Source organism: Gopherus flavomarginatus, chromosome 25, assembly GCF_025201925.1.
Source record: "Gopherus flavomarginatus isolate rGopFla2 chromosome 25, rGopFla2.mat.asm, whole genome shotgun sequence".
NCBI classification, from domain to species: domain Eukaryota; kingdom Metazoa; phylum Chordata; order Testudines; family Testudinidae; genus Gopherus; species Gopherus flavomarginatus.
Window position 1 is genome coordinate 13,920,962 of NC_066641.1, and position 24,847 is coordinate 13,945,808.

General features: G+C 47.6%; 2 protein-coding genes across 4 annotated transcripts in view; one reads left to right on the plus strand and one right to left on the minus strand.

Moving 5' to 3' along the window:
* Nucleotides 1–538: 538 nt before the first annotated feature.
* CNP (2',3'-cyclic nucleotide 3' phosphodiesterase) lies at nt 539–11,251 on the plus strand. 3 transcript variants are annotated; one of them, XM_050934629.1, is made up of 4 exons: nt 539–641; nt 7,086–7,755; nt 8,434–8,573; nt 9,327–11,251. In XM_050934629.1, exons 1-4 carry the CDS (start codon nt 555–557, stop codon nt 9,777–9,779), a joined length of 1,350 nt encoding a protein of 449 aa, XP_050790586.1. In that variant the 5' UTR covers nt 539–554; the 3' UTR covers nt 9,780–11,251. The 3 variants fall into 3 exon arrangements, with proteins under 3 accessions (XP_050790586.1, XP_050790588.1, XP_050790587.1); XM_050934631.1 differs by lacking the exon at nt 539–641 and adding an exon at nt 2,025–2,305; XM_050934630.1 differs by lacking the exon at nt 539–641 and adding an exon at nt 2,327–2,506.
* A 616-nt stretch (nt 11,252–11,867) lies between these two features.
* DNAJC7 (DnaJ heat shock protein family (Hsp40) member C7) overlaps nt 11,868–24,847 on the minus strand; it is a 29,191-nt gene continuing 16,211 nt past the window's right edge. Inside the window, exons 6-14 of the mRNA XM_050934623.1 lie at nt 24,687–24,805; nt 23,962–24,115; nt 23,233–23,397; nt 22,006–22,097; nt 20,613–20,686; nt 19,286–19,432; nt 18,866–19,018; nt 18,214–18,276; nt 11,868–17,413 (exon numbers count right to left, since the gene is read on the minus strand). Coding sequence (XP_050790580.1) covers nt 17,376–17,413; nt 18,214–18,276; nt 18,866–19,018; nt 19,286–19,432; nt 20,613–20,686; nt 22,006–22,097; nt 23,233–23,397; nt 23,962–24,115; nt 24,687–24,805 — 1,005 coding nt within the window. The 3' untranslated portion in view covers nt 11,868–17,375. The remainder of the gene's footprint in view (nt 17,414–18,213; nt 18,277–18,865; nt 19,019–19,285; nt 19,433–20,612; nt 20,687–22,005; nt 22,098–23,232; nt 23,398–23,961; nt 24,116–24,686; nt 24,806–24,847) is intronic.

Here is a 24,847-nt window from a genome sequence, read left to right on the forward strand (position 1 = left end):
ACAAATATCCACCCGCTGTAACTGATGGCTGCCTGACTTTGCTGGGAGCCTGAAACAGCTCCAGGCACTGCCCCATTCATCAGGGCTTAGAAGCTTTGCCCATAGAGTGCTATTGCCGCTACTTTGGCTGATGGTACTTTAACAGGCAACACTGTTAACGGGCTCATTGCTCAGGAGCAGAAAGCTCAAACTGGTGCTTTACCAGTTCCAACATGGGCTGAGGTGCAAAGGCCTGGGGGGGGGGGTGAGTGTGTGAATGAAGGCGCGTGTCTGTCTGTGTGCAGGGCAGCTGTGTGCATTAGGACACCGCAGGCTCTCACCCCACCAGGCGGGGGTGGGGGTGGGGATGGCGCTTGGCCCCCCCCCCCCCTTTGCTAAGAGCTCGGGGTGCAAACCGGGCCCTTGCTGCTCTGTGGCTGGTTGGGGTGTGGGGGTGGCTGCAATGCTCGGCTTGGCCGCTAGGGGCGGCTGGTCGACAGGCCTTTGGACTGCGCATGCGCATTGGGCGCTTCCCGCCCTGCCGCCGCCGCGCGCCCGCCCACCCCGGCGGGGGTATGAAAATCGCGGCGGGCGGGCCCGTGACAGAGCCGCGTCCGCTTCGCTCGGCACCCGCAGCCCCTGCAGGCGCCGCCCTCGCCATGGTGAGCGGGCTGGGGCCGGGCTGCGCGCGGGCGGGCGGGGGGAACTGTCGGGGGTAGGTGTCCGGGGGGGGGGCTATAGGGGGTAGGTGTCTGAGGGGGGCTATAGGGGGTTTCTGAGGGGGCTATGGGGGAGGTGGGGGGGGCTGTAGGGGGTAGGTGTCTGAGGGGGCTATAGGGGGTAGGTGTGAGGGGGGGCTATAGGGGGTAGGTGTCTGAGGGGGGCTATGGGGGAGGTGAGGGGGGGCTATAGGGGGTAGGTGTCTGAGGGGGGCTATGGGGGAGGTGGGGGGGAGGCTGTAGGGGGTAGGTGCCTGAGGGGGCTATAGGGGAGGTGAGGGGGGGCTATAGGGAGTAGGTGTCTGGGGGGGCTATGGGGAGGTGAGGGGGGGCTGTAGGGGGTAGGTGCCTGAGGGGGCTATAGGGGAGGTGAGGGGGGGCTATAGGGAGTAGGTGTCTGGGGGGGCTATGGGGAGGTGAGGGGGGGCTGTAGGGGGTAGGTGCCTGAGGGGGCTATAGGGGGTAGGTGTGAGGGGGGGCTATAGGGGGTAGGTGTCTGAGGGGGGCTATGGGGGAGGTGAGGGGGGGCTATAGGGGGTAGGTGTCTGAGGGGGGCTATGGGGGAGGTGGGGGGGAGGCTGTAGGGGGTAGGTGCCTGAGGGGGCTATAGGGGAGGTGAGGGGGGGCTATAGGGAGTAGGTGTCTGGGGGGGCTATGGGGAGGTGAGGGGGGGCTGTAGGGGGTAGGTGCCTGAGGGGGCTATAGGGGGTAGGTGTGAGGGGGGGCTATAGGGGGTAGGTGTCTGAGGGGGGCTATAGAGAGTAGGGGAGGTAAGAGGGTTTATATGGGGTAGGTGTCTGAGGGGGGCTGTAGGATAGGTAAGGGGGGGCTATAGGGGGTAGGTGGGCTGTAGGGGAGGTAAGGGGGCTATATGGGGTAGGTGTCTGAGGGGGCTGTGAGGGGCAAGGGGGGTAGGGGGTTACATGTGGGGCTATAGGAGCAGGTGCAGGGGGCCATATGCTATGGCGATACGGGGTCACAGTGGGGGGGGTGAGTGAGGTGTTTTGCTGGTCAGTGGGACCCCCCCCCCGGCTTGGGGGCCTTTCTGCAAGGCTGGTACAGCGCCCTGGGATAGCAATGGGGTGAACTTCTCCCCCCACCCATGACCCTCCCAGCTGGGGGGCAGCCCCTTCCTAGGAGCAGCCAGGCGGGTTCAGCTAGGCCTCCAGGCAGCGCTAGTTTCTGGACAGTCACATCCATTGTGTACAGTGGGCGGTGTGTGTGGGGGGGGCTGTTTGGTGGGTGGGTTTTGACCAGGTAGAAAGTGTGAAAAATCAGGCCAAGGTTGGGCTGGGGGGCGGGAATAGGCACCTATATAAGACAAAGCCTCAGTATCAGGCTTGTTCCTATGAAAATCAGGACATCTGGTCATCTTAGGCAGGGTGCGCAGGCTGTGGAAATTCAGGGGGATCCCTGCGCGGTCCAGCCTGAATGCTTGCCATGCGCCCTCACCCCGGCGAAGAGCTTTACAGCACAAGTTAGAGCCAGCCCCCCCTGCAAGGGCACCACCACAGCGTATGTCTGTAAACACAGGAAGAAAATTAAAGCCACCCAGGCAGCTGAATTTCTCATACAACCATCCGCCTGTGTGAGAGAGAGAGGCCCTGGTAGGTTTCATTTCCCTTTGTCAGCAGCGTCTACAAATTCTGAGCTTTGTAGTGACTGTCTAAGGCAGATTAGTGCAGCCCCTGCTCCGAGCAGCTCGCTATCTTTGTAAAGTGCCAAACTGCATGCTAAACAGTCACGCTAAGACCGTCACAGCCTTCATCTTTGAGGCAGAGAGAGCCTGCTGGCACTCCCCTGACAACGTAAGGTCTCCTCTTTTATTTGGGGCCCTGTGAACCTTTTGTGTGGTGAGTCAGTGAGGGGTTAAATGTTGCTGAAATGCATTGCACAGTGGCAGGTATTCTACTCCATAATTTGTAATCGATCCCGTGCTGTGTAGCTGTGTATAACTGGTGGCAGAATTTCCAAACGTTCATGTTGCTCTTCAGGTGCCTGGGGGGACTGGGGAGTGGTGTTAGAGAGAAGGGGTGACTAGGGGGACAGAACAGACAATCTGCAACAGCTACTGGCCCTGCTCCTGCAGTTGAACTCCCCCAGGGCTTGGCTGGCAGGTAAAGGTCTGCTCAGACAGAGCCACTTGCAGGAAGTGTGACATTTGAGAGTGCCAGTCTAGCTTAGAACCATTTCCCCCTAAACAATTTCCTGCTGTTTTTTCATCAAGACACTTTCTGTACTAAAAGTGCATGTTCCCATAGGTATAGCATGATAGGGCTTGTATTCTCACTTAAATACAAACTCTCTGGGTGTAGGCAAGGAAAGAGGCAGCAGCCTCTCACACACATACATACCTGCCCTCGCAATTTCCACTACATGCATCTGACGAAGTGGGTATTCACCCACGAAAGCTCATGCTCCAAAACGTCTGTTAGTCTATAAGGTGCCACAGGGATTCTTTGCTGCTTTTACAGATCCGGATTAACAGGGCTACCCCTCTGATACTTGACACATTAAATGAGCTTTCTGGAAACGTTCATGTTTCCTGTTCAGGAAACAAGCAGGGTAGACCTGTTACTAGAGTGTCAGAATCATGTAGTTTTGAAAGGGGCACAAGGAACTTTTAGAGGGGGCTGACATTTTAAATAGCTAATACTTGGTCTAGCATACTATAGTGAAAAGGGGAAAACTTTGTTCTTCAGAAGTATTTTTAGCAAGACTGTGGCAGGACTGGTTCAATAGACGACCAAGAGAGGGGATGTCTCCCTTGGAGCCATGTAAACCACTCCAATCCCCCTTGCAGCTGGTGGCAGCGATCAAACAAACACACCCTAGGAATTCCATCAAGCGCAGTGCTGAACTGTTGCCCCCCCCCAGTGTTTGTGCTATGGACAATGTGTTGCACTGTGGAGTGTTTGAAACATACGTTAGGGTTAGGAGTGCTGGGGAAAATAAACCTGAGCAAGTGTCCTGCATAGGACACCTGGCCAATGAGACTATAAAGAAAAGTTCAAATCTCATTTCCTGGGACCACCACTCTTTGAACCAAGAGACAGGCAACTTTTTGCCACCTGCAGAAATGGTTATTGTGATTAAGAATGAGAACAGATACTCTGCTAAACTCTCTAACGTAGCTCCAAACCCACTGGCACAGATCGCACTGGAATTTAGCCTTTGTATGGTTCCCAAGATGTGATGTATGCATTACAGATGGTAAAAAGTCAAAAGGTCTCTATCGTAAACTACTTAAAAAAGGCGACCAAGGGCAGAATGCCAAGTGAGGTGATGTGAGGGGCAACATTTAACAGACATCTTAATGCCACCCGTTTTTCTAGATCCTTTGTTGGGACACCAGTGCTTAGAGGTGCTACTCATAACCTCAGTGCCCAGTGCACTCTAGAAAAACCCTCACTGGCCGTGTCTAGTAGAAAAGAGTTTGCTACTTGCTTTACTCCCCCACCCCCTCCTTAGCAGGGAGTAAAACACCGTTGCAGATCTTACCAGTGCCACTTAAAATTCATCCTCTTTCCTGGAAGGGAGACCAAATACTTGTTTCCATTATAAATAGGAGCTTTGTAGGGACAATTGTGGGGAAGGGGAGAAGTGACATAGCTTGGGTTGAATTGAATAGATTGTTTAATCAGAAACTGGCCAACTGCTCCTTTAAGACTTATTTGTGTGGTACCATTGTCTATCCATTTTGTATGTGGCCTGGTTTCATTAAAGAGCTTATTATTTAAAGCTGGCTGATAAACAATGGGTGCTGAGGGTGTTTTCTATTATTGTTCTTTTGTTTGCATCTTAAAAAAATGCCTCAGTTACTGCTGTTCACCAACAGCTGTTTTCATCAAAATAGTTTGACTGCAAACCAGTCACAATCCAAATACTATATGTAGGCCCCGCTCAAATGCTCTCTTTTGGTTGTAGCTCTTACTCAATCTCTCACTTATTACCTGCATACTTGCTGAGGTTAAATGGACCCTGTCAAGTTCAAATCTGACCCAACATTTAGATGTAAAAACAAATTTTACAGCTCCCATTCAGACCACTTGGATGTGGACGAAGAGCTTGGCAGATGAAATGAGACACCACGTACCTCTGTAATGAGTAAAAAGTGGCATGTGCTTACCAAGGGGGAATACTGGCTTTGCCAAGCTCCCAAGAGAATTCCAGGTGGATTGTACCATTCTTCCAAACAAGGCCCAAGGCCACTTTTGAATATAAATGAGCTACTTTCTCTGGTAAACGTTCTGCCTAAAATCTGCCAATAATACACAATGGTCAGTTAGTTACAGGGCTACATTTTGAGTTCATCATCCTAATTTTATAGCTTCCATTCAGTTTTAAAGGGATTTATATTTTAGTAGCACCCGCAAACGTGTTAGGCACTCCTCAGACATACAGAAAGACACAGCCCTTGTCCCAAATTGCTTAAAAGCGAAGAAAACCACATAAGAAGGATGGAGAGAATGATACAAGCAAAATGTTAGTTTCCACAGACATGCCTTCATTGTCTTTACCCCATGAGTACTGGTGAGCAGAATCAAGCACGTCCCTTCTGCCACAGACCAAATAAATATTTGAATAGTAAAAGATGATCCAAGCTTTGAGTCAGCAGTGAAACTGTTCACTTCTCTAGCATTTGACTCCACACTTGCTTCTGCTAATTAGTTGTAGTGAAACCACCACTGGTAAACCAAGCTGTTCTCCATAGCAGGTTAACCATTCTCAGTGGCCAGAATATGCCCAAGAAGGAAATTAAGAGGCTATTTAACATCTACAAAAATCTTTGTCCCTGCTGGTACTATTGAAAATATTTGTGCCTTTAAAATACCTTTGTCTTCAAATTCCAGCTTCTACTTGGCCCTATAGGGATTCCACAGTATATTGTCAAAGAACTTGTGTGATGTCATAATGCCAAGTTTGTGATAATACATCACTGCAGGACCAAGCCCCACCCCAAAATGTCTTACGATTTCATGAAGGCCAGTGTTTAATTCTGATGTATTTTGAATTACTCCTGCGTAGAAAGATCCTAATCTAATTTCTTTCCAGAGTAATCACACCTCATTTTGAATCCTGCTTGCAGTGCAAAATGCTGACAGGCAGAATCATGCAAACATTTGCCTCTTAGGCTTTTCCAGGAGCACTTGCTTCTGTAGAATCCTAGCGATTGCACTAGTTTTGGTTCCCTTCAGTCTCACATAATGCCAATTGTGGGGCTTTAAATGTCTTTGCCACGAGTACACCACCACAAAAAAATCATTCTACCCTGCAGCAGATCTTACCTCAGAGGCATTTCCAGGGGGGCCCTTCTGCACAGCATCCAAGAGGAAACGGTCTTTTTGGCATGATGTGCAGCAGTAAGCACGCACTCCTGCAGGCAGACTTCTCTCTAAGCGGTCTCTTACACGCAACTGGAAAACACCTGTAAAGCAGGGGTTCTCAAACTGGGGGTCGTGAGATTATTACATGGGGGGTCGCAAGCTGTCAACCTCCACCCCAAACCCTGTCACCTCCAGCATTTATAATAGTGTTAATATTAAAAATGTGTTTTTAAATTTATAAAAGGGGGGGGAGTTTCACTCAGAGGCTTGCTCTGTGAAAGGGGTCACCAGTATAAAAGTTTGAGAACGACTGCGTAAAATATCAGACTTAAAATCAAATAAACCTTTTTGCAGTCTGCATTTTAGTTTTTGTTCTTTAACTGAATCTTCCCAACATCAACAGCTGTCACAATAGCATGAGCTTTCACTTCTGTTCAGGGTATATTTAAGTTTCTATGAGCAGTGTCTTTGAATAAAAAAGTTTTAAATATGGTATCTTACAGCTTTTTTTAATTTTCAGATAGACTCAATTGAGTTTGACCCATGAACTGGTGTCTGGTATGTTAGAATTCAAGGAGGGTAAACAATCTGTATAAGCATGGAGTTTGCAATGGTATAACCCCACACAAGCCAGTTTTGAAACAGGTGTGAGCATCTAGCTAGTAAAAGGCAAATCCACAGATAAATGAGCAGGCAGGCAGGCCGGCCTACACCTTTACATTTTAATTTTCTTCTAAATTCAGATTAAAAGGGTCACTGACCCATTAGGAGAGGAGTCAGCAGAAACATTTAAGCACAAAGTTGTTTTAGTTGTTCAGAGCACTGTAAGCTGAGAAAAGCAGCTGAGGTTTAATATGATAATGGTGGCACAGAATTATAACATAATAGTATCATTTAAAACTATCAATGGACCATTTAATGCATATGTGAATAGCAAAAAAAATTGCTTCAGTCTAGTAAGAACTCAAACAGTGATATTGTTTAGTGTCAGAAAGATGGTATCTGTTTGGATTGTTATAGCAAAAAATAATACAAATTAACTTTTTTTTTAAACTTTCAGAACAGAGGCTTTACCCGGAAGAGCCATACATTCCTGCCTAAAATATTTAGAAAAATGTCTACTCAATCATCGAAAGAGAGGCTCGAAAATCTGCAGTTTCCATTCCTTGATGACGACACTACCATTTCTACAGTCAAAGAATCTAAAACCCTTTTTATCATAAGAGGTCTGCCTGGCAGTGGGAAATCCACTCTTGCCCAGGCTATTCAAGACCAGTATAAGGATGCCTGCAAGGTCATTTCTGCCGATACCTATAAAATTACACCTGCAATAAGAAGCTCCATTCCTGAAGATTATTCAAAGTTGGATGAGGATTTAGTTGACTATTGCAAGCGAGACATCAGTGTTGTTGTTGTGGATGATACTCACCATGAACGGGAACGGCTAGACCAACTCTTTGATATTGCTGACAAATACCAGTTTAAAGTCCTCTTTGTTGAACCCAAAACACCTTGGAAGATGGATTGCTTGCAGCTTAAGGATAAGAATCAGTGGAAACTGTCAGTGGAAGATCTGAAGAAGATGAAACCAAGCTTGGAGAAAGATTTCCTACCTTTGTATTATGGATGGTTTTTGAGCAAAAAGAGTTCTGAGAACTTGAGGAAGACTGGGCAAGCCTTTTTAGATGAGCTCGGAAGTCTTAAAGTATTCAAAAAGGAGTCTAAGTACTGTATGTATATAAATATTTCACCAAGCTTTTTATTCTACTAACCAGAGGGAAGGTTACCACTTAGTAGACAACACAGGGAACAAACTTGCCCACTCAGCTTCCAAAGTAACACTTCCAGTTCAGTCTAAATTCTCCACAAGTTGTATTTAAAGACACTGATTAGAACAACAAGGCATGTTGTCCAAAAAGCAGAAGCAGCTTTAAATCATTTTTATGTAGGGAAGCACAACCCACCTCCTCTTAAATTTAAAGTTTCTGGAACCCGATGTTTAGGGGATTTGCAGGGGGATATAGAACTTTGAGCCTGCAGCCCACAGGTTGGAATCCAGCGTAGACTGGAAATAATCAAGCCATTCCCACCTGCTTTCTGGGATGGCCTATGTGAAGTTAGTTGGAGGAGAGAGGCCAAGGATTGAATAAAAATGAACTGAAACACCATGTTGCCCCCAAAGTGACTCCCTGCAATATCAAGGCCTAGGCAAACTGGCTAGCAGTGCAAGGAAGCTTGCGTTGCTGAACTACACGAGTTGTGAGGATAAAGAATACTTCATTTTCTACTGCTGAGTAGCACACTCAGCTCTAAGTAAAATTAAACCTTAAGTGTACCTCTTAAATGAGTATTTGCAGGGAAAATGAATATTAATTTGTCGTAGTAATTTTGCTTGTCTACACTTGCAGTTCTTCCTGCTGAAGATCCCAAAGTAAAATTGGACCTGACCAGCTACTTTGCGAAAAGGCCACCCAGCGTCTTGCACTGTACAACAAAATTTACTGACTTTGGAAAGGCTATGGGAGCTGATGAATATGCACAACAAGAAGTTAGTGTCTTGTTTTTGTCTTTTTTCCCAAAACGTGTGTTCAGGTTGTATGTTATGCCAACCTTTTACCTTGGTAGATTTGGTGTGGCTGTGCAGCTTTCTAAAACCTTAGTGTGACGGCATATGCCCCCCTCACAACAGCACTTGTGAAGTTGGCTCACCTGACAGCCTGTTTAGAAGAGAAATAGTAAGGCTGTTACTCCTCGGGACCGAGAAATAACGTTGACAGGGAGATGCATTGAGGAAGTTTTCATCTTGCCTCCAAACTAACTGCAAGGTCTTATGGGTTTTTTCCTGTAAGTACTAGAGTCCTTCTCTAATGGCTTGGTTCTAAGTGATCGTGAGTTAAGGTATGGTCACTTCCATCTTTTGTACCATATCTGATCAGCCTGAGGTTCCAATTAAAATACATAAATTAAGATGACCAAAAGGGGGAGAGGGAGGAGGAGGAGAGAGAAAACAGTGACCTGTAACCATGATGATGTTTTCATTACCATACTGAGTGCTGGAGAAGCCAGTGAAAGACCCTAAGGTTGTTGAGGAGAGCAGTTATTCATGATACACTTTGTAGCATATACATGGAATGTGGCAGAATTCCTCAGAGGAGATCAGTGAAGAATCTAACTGAAAAGGCAAAGTAGTAGATCTGGCTGCGTAAACCTTTGAAGGGGCTTGGCAGGGCAGGTTAATGTCACATTGAGTCTGTTAAAGTCCTATTCTGGATTCAGACTGTTTGGTCCTCTCTCCCCTTAGGTGGTGAAGGCTTCCTACGGAAAAGCCTTTACCCTGACTATCTCTGCACTGTTCCTCACAACAAAAACTGCTGGTGCTCGCGTGGAACTGAGTGAGCAAGAACTGCTGCTGTGGCCGGGAGACGTCGACAAGATACTGCCTACAGACAACCTGCCCAAAGGCAGCCGGGCCCACATTACCCTTGGTTGTGCCAGTGGCATAGAACCGGTCCAGACTGGAATTGACTTGCTGGAGTTTGTCAAGCTGGAAAAGGCAGGGACCAAAGGTGATGAAATTGAGGAAATTGGTGGAGGGAAACTGCAGTACTTTGGCAATGGCATGTGGATGCTCCTACTTTCTAAAAAGATTGAAGTGAAGGCTATTTTCTCAGGTTACTATGGCAAGGGAAAGCTAGTGCCTACTCAGGGCAGTAACAAGCGAGGCTCTGCCTTTAATCCCTGCACTATCATCTAGGTGCTCCAGCCCTGCGGTGGTGTGGTTTGTTTGTTTTTTTTAAGACAATAACTTGGGTAACCTTTATAAATTTGTAAAAAGAAAGTTGTGTGTACTAAAGTAGCCTTTCTGCAAACTCTAGTATGAAGTGTCTCTCTGGGGACAATGTATTGGCCCTCAGGAAGGAAATTGGTGATCTGATTGTAAAGGAAAACTAAGTGGCTAAACCACCATTTCTGATAGTTAAGTAGACCAAATAGGATATCTAAATAACTGAAGTGCTGAATGACTTTTTAAAATGATAGATTTTTGTAGAGAGGTCTCATCCCTCAGAGGATCATTCTGGATAGTCTACATGTTTTGTAATTTCCCTATGGACCACAATCCTTAGATGTGACCTTAATAACTGATTCAGACAGTGGTGGACCAAAGTTTTTAGCTACTTTTCATTTTATGAAACGAAGTGAGTTGAAACTGAAAGTTCAACCCAACTTTAAGTTGGTACAGTCCCCCACAGGCTCATGGAACATACTGCCCTGGGTAACTGATGATTAAAACCACTAAGCCTCGGTGGGGGGGGGACAAGTGCTCCAAGTGGCTTTGGTCAACAAGCACAAGGATTAGGTATGTACTTAGAGGAGTCTCAGAAGCTCCTTTCGGCAGGGTCAATCGATTGCATCCCCATGGCTAGCAGTGTGGCCTACCCTAACTTCATGTGCTACTAGAATGGCTCGAAGACTGCCGGGGGTGTGAGAGAAGCGAGAAGTGGATTGGTGGGTGGGAGAAGGATCTACTTCCAGTTTCAAATTGAAGCTCTATTAAATGGAACGACTATGGGTAAGATCATGAAAAAAAGAATTTAAATCAGGAAAAATTTCCTAGCAGTGAGATCTGCTCTGCCTTCTACAGGAGCCACCATCATATGAGACATTTAAATGTAGACTGGACAAAGCACTGCTGTATGTATATTGTAGGGAACAATCCTGCCCTGGCAGGGAGATGGAATAGATGAACTAATAGGTCTTTTCCATCTCTAATTCCTGATCCTATATAAACTAAAATCATGTCTGAAGTACTAAATTGTACTTCATGCAAAATAGGTTTTCCTGCTTTGGATTCAAAGTCTAATTCTTTTGAATGTTAAGATTAGCATGGAAGTACATGAAGCTAACATGTTACTTAGGAAGTAAATAACGGTGGCATTGTAATTTATGCATAACTTAACCTGCTTAAATCTCAATTTTCCAGCTGGTTGTCTAATGTTCAAACATTTCAGTTATTACACTTTTTAATTATAGTTGAAACTTGTTTCTGCTCACGTGAACATAGCCAAATGCTGCTGCCTATTGATCACAGATATTTGCTGTCATTACCCTCCTGTAACATTTGGCTGAACTAATCAATTCAGGTCAGAACAAGCAGTGTAAATTCATGCTATGGCTTAGTGTCCCATGAACTGTAAAGTGTACTGAAATAAATCCAGTAGTAATGTGGTTACTGTGTCTGACATGCATGTGCAAGGTTCACAGCAGTAAAGGATCTGTCACCGTGACACCACAACCCTAACTGTGCGTGGGCAAGGAGGTCACTTACCAAAACCCAGATCCATGTGGGGGAGTTTCTTTGGTTCCCCTCTGAACATCTAAAACAAAACTGAGGGAAGCTTTAGGGCTCACTTGGTGGCATATCAAACTCTGCAATTGGGTGAGTTTATTGGTGAAAACAACAAACACCTCCCAGCTGCCCTGCTGCTCTCCAGGTGAGAGCACTGACAACAGTTCACTTTACTCTGCTTCCCTTCACTGCAGCAGAGAAACGTAGGTGTCTGCCTCGGCCAGAGCTCACCCACAGACTGACAAGAGCTCCAGTGTGCGCTGCAGGGAAAGCCCAGAATAAAAGGAGATCCCTGCCAGAGCAGGCCCAACTTCTGTACATCGTTATAGTCTTTTGGGGGAACTTGCCTTCTCCTTAATGGTGTTTCCCCCACAACTCTTCCTCCCATGTTGGAGCTGAAAACCCCTGACAGGACCTTCTCAGCAGGGGCCCAACTTTAACCCAGGGGTAGCTGGAGAGCCTGGCTCGTTTGCCTGGTCAAGAACAGTCACACGCTCCTCATTGAACTGTTTATTAGTTTGTACATCATATACAGTTTATAACAAACCAATTGCACATGGTTTTGCTTCAGGCTGGTTGCGATTCTGCATATAAACACATCATATGAATTATGCCTAATGAAGTAAACAAATATTCACATTTTTTACCCTTCACAGCCTAGAAAGGTAAAGGGCCCGAAGAGGGACAGTGTTTATACCAATGTGAAGCCTGTCTTAAGAGGGCTGGGCAGTTAGGAGAGCAATCTAGAATACAGATTGCTTCATGCAATAACCTTCCTCTCCAGGGAGAGGCTAAATCTTTACGCTGAGGTAAACATACAGACTCTATTCCTTAAATTCAATTAAATACTACAGCACGGGGGCAGATGTCCTCTCTGAGAGGCTTCACATCTGTATCGGCTTTTGCCTCTAGTACTCTTTAAAGTCTCTACAATAAAGCAGATATTATGCATGCAACAAAAGGTGTTCAGGTTGCCATTTTGCACTGCAAAATCATTGCTTCACACTCTTACCATTTTCACCTTTCTCGCATAGCACGAGCCATTAAGTGAAAGCAGAGAGTAAGACGGGGTATCAGTTTAAGAGTGCCTGTCAGTCACAGTGCCTGCCCAGCCACAGAAGGTGAAAGATGGAAGCTGACAAACTACAGTATTTTTGTGCCATCAACCAAAGCTTGAGCCCAACAACATTCTACCACTTGTAGAACAGACAAGCCAGCTTAGCACTCCCACTACTAGTCTGCATTCGGATGCAGTCAGTTCTGTGTGCCAGTGCCCAGCTTACCAGGAAGATCGTATCCCACTGTGTGCACAGCTGGGGAAAACTAGGGCAGGCTGGAGCCAAAAGGTTCCCTACTTACTATCTCAACCCATGTGTATGTTCCTCTGTTCTGGGGAGTAGGTTCTAACGGGAAAAACTGCTCCCAACAGAGCTGCTGTTGCATGTAAATGATCTGAGATTTAGAGCAGGGTCATAGTTCTTACTAGCATTGGGTTTGTTGCTTTTCAGAACCAGTTTCAGTACTGAGGGAGCTGGACTTTAGCACTAGACCAGGGAATCTAAAGGTGGCGTGACACACAAACTTGTTTTTCTGAGCTGGAAGAACACAAGTCTACTCAAAGCAGATCTATTGCCGAACCATTAGTGTTAAAGAAGTGAGGAGGTAATCTGCCAAGAGAGCCAGCCACTGGGTGGTCTGAATACTTCAGTCATTCATTTATCTGAAGACCAGCTTGGTAAACACTGATTGCTGGAAAGAAACTACAGCCAAGTGGCTCTCAATCCTCATTCTAGCTGATGCCAAAGTGCTCTGGGGACTTACACTGGTTCATGAACTACTTAATTATGTTGCCCCCAAAATCTCTGCAAATTGCTCTTGTAAATAGTTGCATTAAACAGAGCCTGTAGCTCCAAAAAAAAGTCCGTCCTTGGAGCAAAACTCCAAGTGTGCTGATAAAGAGCCCTCCCCCTTACACAGCACAGTCAGCCGAGAAAGAGCCCACAGAAAGGGGGCTAGAAGCAGCTTAATGTTCTTAAACTCATTTTTGGAGTTCGGGTTATGTCTGCGCCTGACCAGGATTTGAACCCAACACTCATATCAGATCTTGCAGGAGTTACTGCCAATAGAAGTAAAGCCAGTGCTGAGAAAGGGGAAGAAGGAATGTAGCCTGCCTTTAGCCCTTTGACATTCCACACATAAGCATCTCGAACCACCACACTGACGGACTTTTAACAAAATGCAGCATCTCCTGCTTTCATTTTGAATGGACTCGGGCCTGGTCACCTGAGACTACCCCAACTGCAGCTCAAACGCTTCATATTTTGGTCACAAGAAGAGACATCACAAGAGCATTACAGGGGAAAGCAAAATGCTGATCAGTTCTCTTATTTCAACAAATGTTTTTTAGAATAACTGAGATTAGTTTGACTCCATCCCAGTAGGTATGTTTGTGGCTGGGCTTTTAGAAAGCAGAGACGTCTCTGTAGTTTGTCTCTCAAGGTCCTTGATCTCAGGTGTTCTCACAAGTGACCATGCCACCTACTTCACTCAGTTCTCGTGTATTTTGTCTTGTCTCCTGACTAGAGGAATAACTCTTCCTACCAGAGTCACTGCCTGCAGCTGCGGGAAAGAAAGGGGCTGTTTTGGCTCATGCCCACTCCAGAGGATTCTTAAATTAGGTTCTAATAGCAGAATGTGGAGTGGTGATTTAAAAGCCACTCAACTTCCAGATTCATGGCTAAGGAAAAAGCTGCTGGTTACTTGTAAAGCTAAGCCACGCTTCTCCAGAACCGATGGAGGTTCTCTCCACAGGGAACGGCACAGAGGCATCTGTAGTCCCTTTTCAGAATAAAAACAGATTAAGGCTCTTCCTGTTGTGCCACAAATACATGGTTAGTAATTTACCATTGTAAAGACGGACTTCAAAAAAATAACACACACGTTTCATTAAGAAGACCTTTGAGTGTCAGTCTGCTTCACATGGAAAATAAAGCCTGTAATCCACAGGTGAGTCAGAAAAGGAAGAGTCTAATTAATCCATTTTCCCCACTCAGCCTGTTATGGGAATTACCACCTACATCAACTTTGTCTTCTACCACCTGTAGAAAGCTTGAACATAGCCAGGTTAAGAGACCTGCTACTTACAGTGGCAAATTCCTCCATCCTGTAGCTCCTAACAAGCCAGAGGGAAGACACAAGAGACTAGATGTAGCAGTCAGGCAAATGGCATCAAGGCTCCCCGTTGGCTACTTATGAAATACAATCGATAAAATCGATCCTGCTCAGTAACTGTAAAGTGTGACTGCAATGTTTTAAACCACACACACATCTAGGCTGATACGGTCCGAAAGAAACAGTTCCCCCTGTCCAAGCTACTGTGCTAACACAAGAGGGAGGCTGCAATTTTAATATACATGTGCCACAATAATCATTTGCTACTGTCCTGAGATAACAGTATAAGTACTGAATTTCCACTAGTGTTAGAATGCACTCTGCAAAGTGAATGGAAGTTCGTATTCACGTTTAGTCTCACAGTAGCACTTTTTAAAAAGTCTTGGCACTCACCATATTAATATTTAACTACAATAAATCATGCAATCGTGTACAGTTCATATAAATACCTGCTGTGTATATGTCCCCTCTTCACGCCCGAAAGAACTGTCTTTTTTAGAAGTGGGGAGCAGGGAAGTCAGCCAACACTTAACTAAAAAAGAACATCGACGAAATGCAAGAAATGTCTCTGTACTCTGCTAATAGAATCTGAGATGATTCCAAACGGTGCAGCTGTGAATCCAGAACATCCCACCAAAGTGATGTCACGTAAACTTTGATTTGCAAAAGAACCACAGAAAGTTTCAAAATGCAGATCAACTTTTATGCCCCAAGACATTTAACCTACGGGAGTTGGTAAGATTCTGGCACCTTATTCCGCTCTCACTTACACCAGAGTCACAAGGTTGAGTCCATCAAGTTACACTGGTGTGAGGGAGAAGAATAAATGCTGTGGGGGGTCTCAGTCTTCTAAACCATTTCTCAGTGCTGGCTCATGAACTTCCTTTGCTAATATTGGGCTGCAGTAACTGGAATTAAGCCCTTAGATCTGCCCTCCATGAGAGCAGATTGTCATATTTCTGATAGAAGCAGCAGCAGGACTTACTTTTTTGGTGGCAGTACCCTGCATTTCTATGCCATCTGGGAGACACACATGCCTGGCATTGCAATCTGGCAATCCTGCAGCCAACTGAATTGAAGGAGGCGTCCAGCCCTTGACTGGAGGGAAGATATTAAGGGAATGTGAATTGGAAGTCAACTGTTTTCTGTAATACCACACACAAAGTCGGTCAGCCAGTCAGATCTGCTAGATAGAAAGATTTCTCCGAGTACCACCTACGTCCTTACATTTACATTTATGCACAACCCGTCTGTACTCTCAGCCAAACGAGATGCAGCTTTTCAACAACTGTCTCTACAAAACAGCAATTGCAGTTTAACACAAATCACAAGAAAATCTTCCTCAGAAATGGTTCTGCCTGTTCGGGCCAGTGCTGGTTAGCATTTATCTAGCAATTATTTCTACAAACGCAAACTCCACATCTATGGTAAAGGCCATTGAAAATCCCATCAGACATAAGGCTACTCTGAAGATCTCCAAAACTACTTCACAGGTGGAGCATTCATTCAGTGGAGATGATTCTAGTTACATGAGTTCTTTACTATATGGAAACAGGAATCATTCCACAGAGCCAGGCTCCCCTCACAGCCAATATCAGGCAGGGCATGACCCCAATCCACAGTAAACACCAAAGGGCAGTGTTGGTGTGAGAAGCCAGGCAACGCTCTAAAAGCACGTCAGTTCTGTGTTCGGGAGTACGTGTCTGCATGCAGCTCTGGCTTCAGCTCATCGACCGATCACACAGGCTGGCACAAAGAGGCAGTGAGGCAAGTTATGCACCATCAGCCCAGAGTTCCTGCTACAACTTGGAATTTCTTTGTTCCTGTAAAATACTTGGAATGCCATTTAAAACTCACGCAGTTGTGTTACATTAAAAACAGACACCAATTTCTGTAAACGTTACCAATAGTTCAATGAGCCCATAGTAACCATTCTTCAAACATGCTGTGCGTTTTTACAAGTTGGAAATGGGCAACCTGCATTACGGATATGCAATATGGAAAAACGTCATAAAGACTATTTTTAGACCGTAGAAACAAACCAATCAAACCTAGCAAAGCCATTTTTTAATCACATATGCTGCAATTAAATGATCAAGTGAATGAATTATAAAGAGGAACTGAAAAGAAATTCACCCCAGACCAAATTAAATATCCCCTTAAACAAAGACGGGGTGTCTTGGAGTGGGCGCATTTAGAGCACTCATTTCTAGCTGCCCCATAGGGAGCTCTCTCGTATCGGCGGCTCCCGTAAATCTGAAGAATGATTTCTCTCCAGTACAAAAACATTAAGATCCCTGTTTATCATTTACATTAATGCCCGGGTGTACATTCTCGCATAGCCACAGCAAACAAAACTGCAGCTGGCAAACAGGACGTAGCTGCTTGGATGTTATAAAAACCCTGTTACGATTCAGTTACTTACAAGTGAAAATGGGGTTCCAGAAACCCTGATGTTGTGCCATCCTGCACTCTGGAACCAACCAAAAGGAGCCATGAACAAGCTGGGTTGCCAGCAACAGGACCCTGGAGGAAGTCCGAACAGTCTGAAAACATGGGCCAGCATGGAGGGACCAAATGATTCAAAACATTTTATTTTTTTTTTTAATAAAGTTAACAGTAAAACAAAATTCACAAGCCTTCCCCGCCCCCCTCTCTTCAGCATTGGTTTCCTCTTCTCACACAAAGCACACAACAGAGAGGTCTCCAACTGAGAAAATGAAACTGCTCTAAGTACAATGAGACATGATGAAGGCAGGAGTCTAATTATGTCCGTATTCAAGGTTAAAACGAGCATTTCAGGTGGGTGTATGTGGTTTGTATGTTTTTAGTTTAGCCAAACTGGAAAAAGAAATTTCCTGGCCCAGAAGCTGAAAGAGAAAGTGAGAAATATTAGCGTTCCCGAGTCTCTCTCCAGAACAAGGCTCTCGAACATCCGTGGAGCGCTGGGCTCACATGCAGCCCTTGGGCAGGAACACAAGGGATGGGCTCCGGGCAGTCTGACTCTGCCACACAAACAGGAATGGAGTGACGCTGGCACAGGGTCAGTGCTGGTAAGTAAAGGGGTCTGGAGAAAGGATTGCAAGGGCGAGAGTCAGGCGTCCCAGGTTAGGGGTCCCTGAGTTTCTCCCGTGGGTGGTATTAATGCTGGTTAAGTGCCGACCAGATGCTCAGTGCTGTACAAGCCACCCCTGTGCCAAGAGGCATGCAATCTATGGGGAGCTGACCATGCACAGGAGAAGGATGGTCAGTGTGGGGAATAACACCATTTGCAACATCCCCTGGGCAACTCAAATGCAGCGACAATAGGCCGGGCCCTCCAGAAGGCCCCTGGGAGCTGTGCACGTCCAACAGGAGACAGGACAGGCTAGCTATGCAACGTGTCTGATCAGACACCCTCCTTACCAGAGTCAGTGACCCAACCAAGCCTATTTCTCAGCAACAGAACACCATTAGTGCCACGTTCACACACACCTCGAGGGGAAGCTTTTCGCTACAGAGGCCCCAGAAGCAGCCATCTGCTGGTGCACTGCACAGACCATGCACGTAAGCCGTGAAATCAAACATGAACCCTTTCGACCACTGACTTACGGCTGGGACGTTAATGTGACTGTCACGTATATGAACAGCACAAACATTTCTCACACCGGTGGAAAGACGTGTCACCTACCTTCAAAACTGAAGCCACCTGGCCCACCAAAGAAAGCCTTGAAGATATTGTTAGCATCAAAATCTACGGCGGGAGAAGAGAGTTGTAAGTTAGAGACACTGCTTGTGTCATTTCACATCTTTGTAAACAAAGGATCCTAAGGTCCTTCCCAACAGGATACACAAGCTGTGTGTACACGGCGGAAATGCAGCAGCAGGAGCAGCGCTGCAGGGGTTTAGGGCAGAGAGCGCAGACGACCGGAGTCACCAGAGTAACTGCTAGAGCGAGAGCTTGGCCTGGACACTACTGGCCAAGAGGCTTATTTCTAGGATAAACATCATGCAACCAGCAGGCACCACGAGCCGTCAGCACCCATGGAAGACAATCTCCTCAGCAGAACAGAGCCCTCTAGCTACAGGCTGGGGCACTGGTTCAGGACCGATAGAAGGAAGGATGCCATCTGCTGAATCACCAACAGCTAGGGGCAGCCCTCAAGTGTTCCTTGGCCATCTCCCACCCAAGTACCGGCTCAGCATGACCACGATCAGTTCATGGTACCATCAAACATAGCCGGCTGCCCACATCAGCAGGCGTTTAACGCAAGCAAGGTAAGGAATAGCCCCCGCCCGGAAACGAAGGCAGATCTGGCATTGCATGCTTATCGAGCACTTACCTGCCATGTTCATGCCATCCTCCTCCAGATCCTGCCCACTGTCGTAGCGAGCCTTCTTCTTGGGATCCGACAGGATGGTGAAGGCTTCTCCGACTTCTTTAAACTTCTTCTCCTCTTCTTTCTGTATTTCTGCGCTCGCCCCACTGTGCCGGTCTAAGGGGCAAAGATAGGTAGGAAAGAAGCTTTCAAATGCGCCAAGCGTAGCTGGAAAACACTGCACATTCCCGTCAACCATCAGCTTTTCTGTGCCACCGTGGTCATCCTGCTGAAACAGTCACTAAAGAACTCAAACAATACAGCCCACAGGGGGGTTCTGAAGGCTGGGAAAGTGCTTCCTCTGAAATTCTCTCGTCCGTTAACTTCTGCTCCTGAAAAACCAAAAGCAGTGAGCCGCAAGCTAACAGCAGAAACACTTCTTACCTGGGTGGTGCATGAGTGCCCGTTTCCTGTAGGCCTTCTTGATCTCGTCTTCGGAGGCATTTTTGTCCACCCCGAGGATTTTATAGTAGTCTTTCCTTTTGCTCTTTTTCAGTTCCACCTGTGCATTCTTTAGGAATTGCTTGTGTTCTAGAGAGAAAAGCAAGGCAGAAGGAAAGCACCTCGTATCACACGCAGCCTTAGTAGCAACAGAAGGAAAGCACCCTTTGAGAATTAAAGGTTCTCTCTCGCTGTCCGTAGTGAGACCCCTCCATTAACGTATGTGCACTCACATCATTATACTGAACACCCCCGGGGGCTGGGAACCAGGGGCCTAGGTACTACACAGGCCGCCGTAGCCACTCGAGACGCCGCATGTTGGATTTTCGCCAATCCCCACTCACAAGACAATCCCTTGGCATTACACTAGGTGCAGTACCCAAGCCAAACCATCCATCGAGTGCTGTTTCTGCTTGTAAGGCAGCACCCGTCAGGTGCTTTTCATCTCTGAGAACAGAGGAGACTCTTGTGCTCAGGCCTAGCACTTCGGAGATGGCTCAGCGAAGGCCCAATTTCCAGAGAAGTGTGAATTGCTTAGTCACTGGGGTGTGGGCACCTAACTCTGGTTCCTTGGAAAATTCCAGCCCAGGCTGATTCAATGTTAACATTGTTTCAGTGACACCCACTTCCCTGAGCCCCTGGCAGGTGCCTGGTGCTCCCGGCACCATCTTAAAACACCTCTGGCTGCTACGCACGGGGAAATGGCAGCACCCTCTGTGTGTCAATAAAACCGTAGCACCAAATATAGAATCAGAGAATCTCAGGGTTGGAAGGGACCTCAGGAGGTATCTAGTCCAACCCCGTGCTCAAAGCAGGACCAATCCCCAGACAGTTTTTTTTTTTTAAACCCTAGTTCCCTAAATGGCCCCCTCAGGGATTGAACTCACAACTCTGGGTTTAGCAGGCCAGTGGGGAAACCAAGGCACAAAGAAATCAAGTGACTTGCCCAAGGGCACTTGGCATTTGTGGCACAGCCAGGAATTGACCCCCATGCCACTCTGGGTCTCAGTCCAGCACCAACCATTCACCAAGCTCTACCCCTGCCCTCCCAACACTGGGAGAGAACAAACTCTCACATGATGCCACGAAGTAGGTGTTCCAGAGTTTCTCCCAATATCCCTACAGAGCCAGGGGCAGTATTAAAGCGAGAGGGGGCAGCTCCGGGTGGACGATAGTAATTCAGAGCGTTTACGAGTGCTCCCACCTTACAAGAAACGCGTCTGTCAAGGGGCAGGGCGTGCGCATGGAATGCGAGGGCCGATGCTTTTACCTTTCGTTTTCTCTGTCTGGTAAACTTTTTCATAATCCCTCACAGCATCTTCGTATTGTTCTGTGTCCATGTAACTAGGCAAGTAAACAACTGTTACAACGGAAGAGTTTACAGAGCCTAACAAAAACCACAGCAGCAGGGCGTAAATCCGAATGCTTCTGGAGGGATAAAGCTCCCGAGGGAAAGATGTGCACAGGACCCGCAGAGCAGAAGCACAGGGGCTCAGTAGGGGAGCCCAAGGGGGGATGCAAAGGGTGAAGACTAACGCTCACAGCCCAGCTACCTGCATTTCTCAGGGGGGCCCGCAAAGGAAACCCTGGCAGGCTAAGCCCGTGTTCTGGCCTGACGTGCACCTGCCGTCTCCCTGTGCAGGAGGAATCCTGGCAAATCAAGAAGCCACCTCTGATAGCCCTGCTTCATCCATTTACCGGGGGCAGGAACTACCGGCAGCCACTGGGCATTCCAGGAAACTGAGCAGAGTTAGACTCGTTATCGTCTCTGGACAGTTACGAGTGCTGAGGCATTTCCGTGAATACCCCAAATTATCAGAGGGCTCAACGGTGGCTGTCTATTGGCTGATGGTCATGTAACACTGTTGCATTACCAGACAGCACCAAGTCCCGGGGCGGGGCAGCCAACTTGAAGAAAAATATCCTGCACTTCAACTTACAGAATGATCTGACGGGGGCCCCCAGTGGCCTTTTCAGCCTAGCAACTGCCCAGGAAGCTCTGACACTACCCAGGAGAACCACCAGGGCCCCAGGAAAAGGGAAATGCAGAATTTCTGATGGAGTTGGTTGAATAGACATTGAAACTCATCTCCATGCAGCAAGTCCTCAGCCCCTGCATCTGAGAACACATTGTGCAGGGACAGCCAACTCTCCAAGCAGCAGCGGCATCCCTAAAGCAAGGGTCTCCAGTGCTGGCGTTCACGCCCAGGCTGTGCCACGTGCCCAGGGTGCTGGTCAGTGCTGGTTCAGAGAACCTAACCCAGAGCAGGGCAGCACAGCCACTGGCCCTGGAAGAGAGAGATCGGCCCTTTACAGGGAGGCATGAAAGGCAGGTCCTGCGATGGGTCAGAGCCAACCCTGTTTCACAGCAGGCTCAAAGTCAGGTTAACAGACTGAGATTTCAACCACTCTGGGGACAGGAGGTTGCTTTAAGCTACTTGATTACATAACCGGCTCCAAGGCTAAATGTGACTGGCAGTTTGCGGCATCAGGTCCCCGACGGTGCCGTCAGGCTTCCCGTAGCCAGCAGGCCCAGCCCTGGCTCCAGTCGGAGCCTGCGTTCACACACGCTGCCTTTCATCCCCGTGAAACTGGTCTCAGCTCTGCCAGCCAAGCAGCACTGCAGACCCCTGAACTGAACCTCCCAGACCCGCCCTGCTTACCACTGTGCTCTCCTCAGGTACGCTTTGATGTACGTGTCATCCAGTTTTATTGCATTTGTGCAGTCGTCTATTGCATCTTCTAGTTTCCTAAGCTACAAAGCCAGACACACAGTTATACATGAATCCCCTGGAGGGGATGGATTTCAATACAATTTACATTGAAGCTGCAGAGATGGAGCTACGATCCCCATGCAAAACGAAAGCCACAAATACATGGCTCATCTGGAGAGGCCGTTTTCCACCTGTCTGGCCCATCCCCTTTCAGACCCTCCATCTCTGCCTCACGGAACAGCCTGGAGGTGAACTCCTGGCCAGGACTCTGCTCCCCACCCCAGCCCAGAACTCGAACTCCCTAGGAAATACTGGGACTCGGTCTGCACTTGGAGAAGCAGCAAATTGATTTTTATAAACCACCGACTGCTGCTTCTTAGACGTGTGTTTGGAAAGGAGGGAGTGGGGGTCGGCAGGGAGTGGGGGCAAAACTTGGCCCCAAACTAATTCCCGGGTGGGATTACAAATTGGCAAAAATTAAGACAATTTTGGGGGGAGGAGGGGAGAACCACGTTATCAGTTTTCAAGTGTGAACACCCCCAAAAAGCAGTACACCCCTGGAGCCAGCTCTGGGGCCCACTCCCACGGCCCGATGTTCTGGGCAGGCTCCGAAGCCCATTGGTTTGAGCAGGCATGGCTGAATGCTGAGGCAGTGGGCTCGGATTTCACGCTGGATGGGTCACGTGATTACGAGGTATTGCTCGAGTGGGGTTAGGTTTAATAACTCCTGTGCTGTAGTTTTCTTGACGTCTGGCAAGGGTGCCAGGGCTTTGGACTGGCAGCTTTTCTTTTCAGACGGAACTAAGGACAAGAAGTGGCCTGTGGTTGCTGAAGTCTCGTTCTCAGGACGGGAGAAGGGGATCTAAGGCCTAACACCTCCCCACGTCTTCAGGACAGTTGTGTCCCACGCTGCTGGGACCAGCACCTACCCATGCAAGCGTGAAGCCTAGCTCCTGGCCTGCGGTACCAGCGGGGACTATCCAGCCCAGCAGGGATGGAGAAGCATTGCCAAAGCAGCTTCAACAAAAGAGAAATTTGGCACCGTGCCTCGTTCTGGAACGAACGGTCCCTCGGCTGTATCCCAGGGTTTCTCCTCCACGGCGAGGCAGTTTATATCTGGGGAGTGCCTTGAGCTCCCAGGATGAACGCCCACCTGTAACGCTGCCTGGGTCTTACCTTTGAATTAACCGTCCCCCGGTTACAGTAGAGTTTGGCATTTGTTTTTATGTTATTTGGGTCTATCCCCAGTGCCTCTGTGTACAGTTCATATGCTAGTTTGTAATTGCCTTCTTTAAATGCTTTATTTCCATCTTCTTTCTTTGCTTTAAGGGCTTTGGCATTCTGAAAGAGAAAGTGCCCTGGGATGAGCACAGACGCTCCAGAGGTGACATCAAAGCCCAAGGCTCACTGATCCCAAGACACACTTTCTAACTTGCTTTCAAACACAGCCGAAGGCCATGTAAGTTGCAGCTCTGTCACCACCCCAGCTCCTTTCTGCATAGAGAACTGCTCAGAAACAGCCAGTGTCAATCTCAGCCATTCCCCATGGGAAGAGGAGACCGTTTAAGGCTCCAGGTCAGAACACAGCAGGGAAGGAAACAGTTGTATTATAGAAACGGAAGGAACCCAACGTTTTACAGCGTACCCAGCTTTGGGTTGCCTGGAAAGGTGGGTGAAGAAGAACTAGATTGGAGGAGAGAGGACGGGGCAGGAACTTGGGAGGAAAAAACACTTCAACTGCAAGTCAGCTGCAGATCTTCACGTTTGGACAGCCTATGTCAGACTTCACTGGAAGTCAGAGGCTAGAAACATAGTATCCAGAACTGCCGGCAGGAAATGGGGAAGGGTTCGTCTGAGCAGAACTGATTCATGATAAGCCATTGGCTCCCCAGTCCCAGTACTTACTCGGCAGGCGAGACATGCTTTCTCGTGATCAGGGGCCATCCTAAGTGCCTGGATGAAGAACTGCACGGCCTTCTCGATACAGTCTTCGTAGTAAAGGCAAAGACCTCGGACATAAAGAGCATCTGCGTTTGTGGAGTCCATCCGTAAGATGTCACTGGAATAGCCAGACATGCACATTCAGAATCAAGTCTAAGCACTTTCGAGATGTTGTTTCCCTCTAACCAGCAAGAACAGTCTTGCTTCACCAAGGCATTGGCTACTTTACCAAGCCTGAGCCCAGGGTGCTGCTCTGGGAAGCACAGGCAGGCCTGCGAGTGACACGGTGGGAAACCCAGCGTGGTTTTTAAGCAGGTGGCCTTAGTAAGACTAAATGGCAGGGGGTGGAATTTGAGCATCTCTCCTAACCACACCTTGCACTGCAAGAGAAACGTAAGTTATTACACGTGAGTTTCCATCCCCCACCTCAGGGCTTTCTAACTAGGCTGAACAAACTCACGCTGAGCTAGCACTCAGACTCAGACTTAAGGTCAGAAGGGACCATTATGATCATCTACTCTGACCTCCTGCACATTGAAGGCGACAGAATCTCACTCACCCACTCCTGTAACAAACCCCTAACCTACGTCTGAGTTACTGAAGTCATCAAATCGTGGTTTAAAGAGCTCAAGGTGCAGAGAATCCTCCAGCAAGTGACTCTTGGAACATCAGTACGTCAGGGTTCCTACCTAGCTACAGACTGTGCTTCTGGATAGCGACCCAGCAGTGCCAAACATTCGGCCTTGAGGATTTTGAACCGATGACAGGCAGGAGCAAACTCCAAAGCACGGTCCATGCAGAACACGACCTAGCGAAAGAAGAAAAGCAAGTGGGAACAAAGCAAACTGCC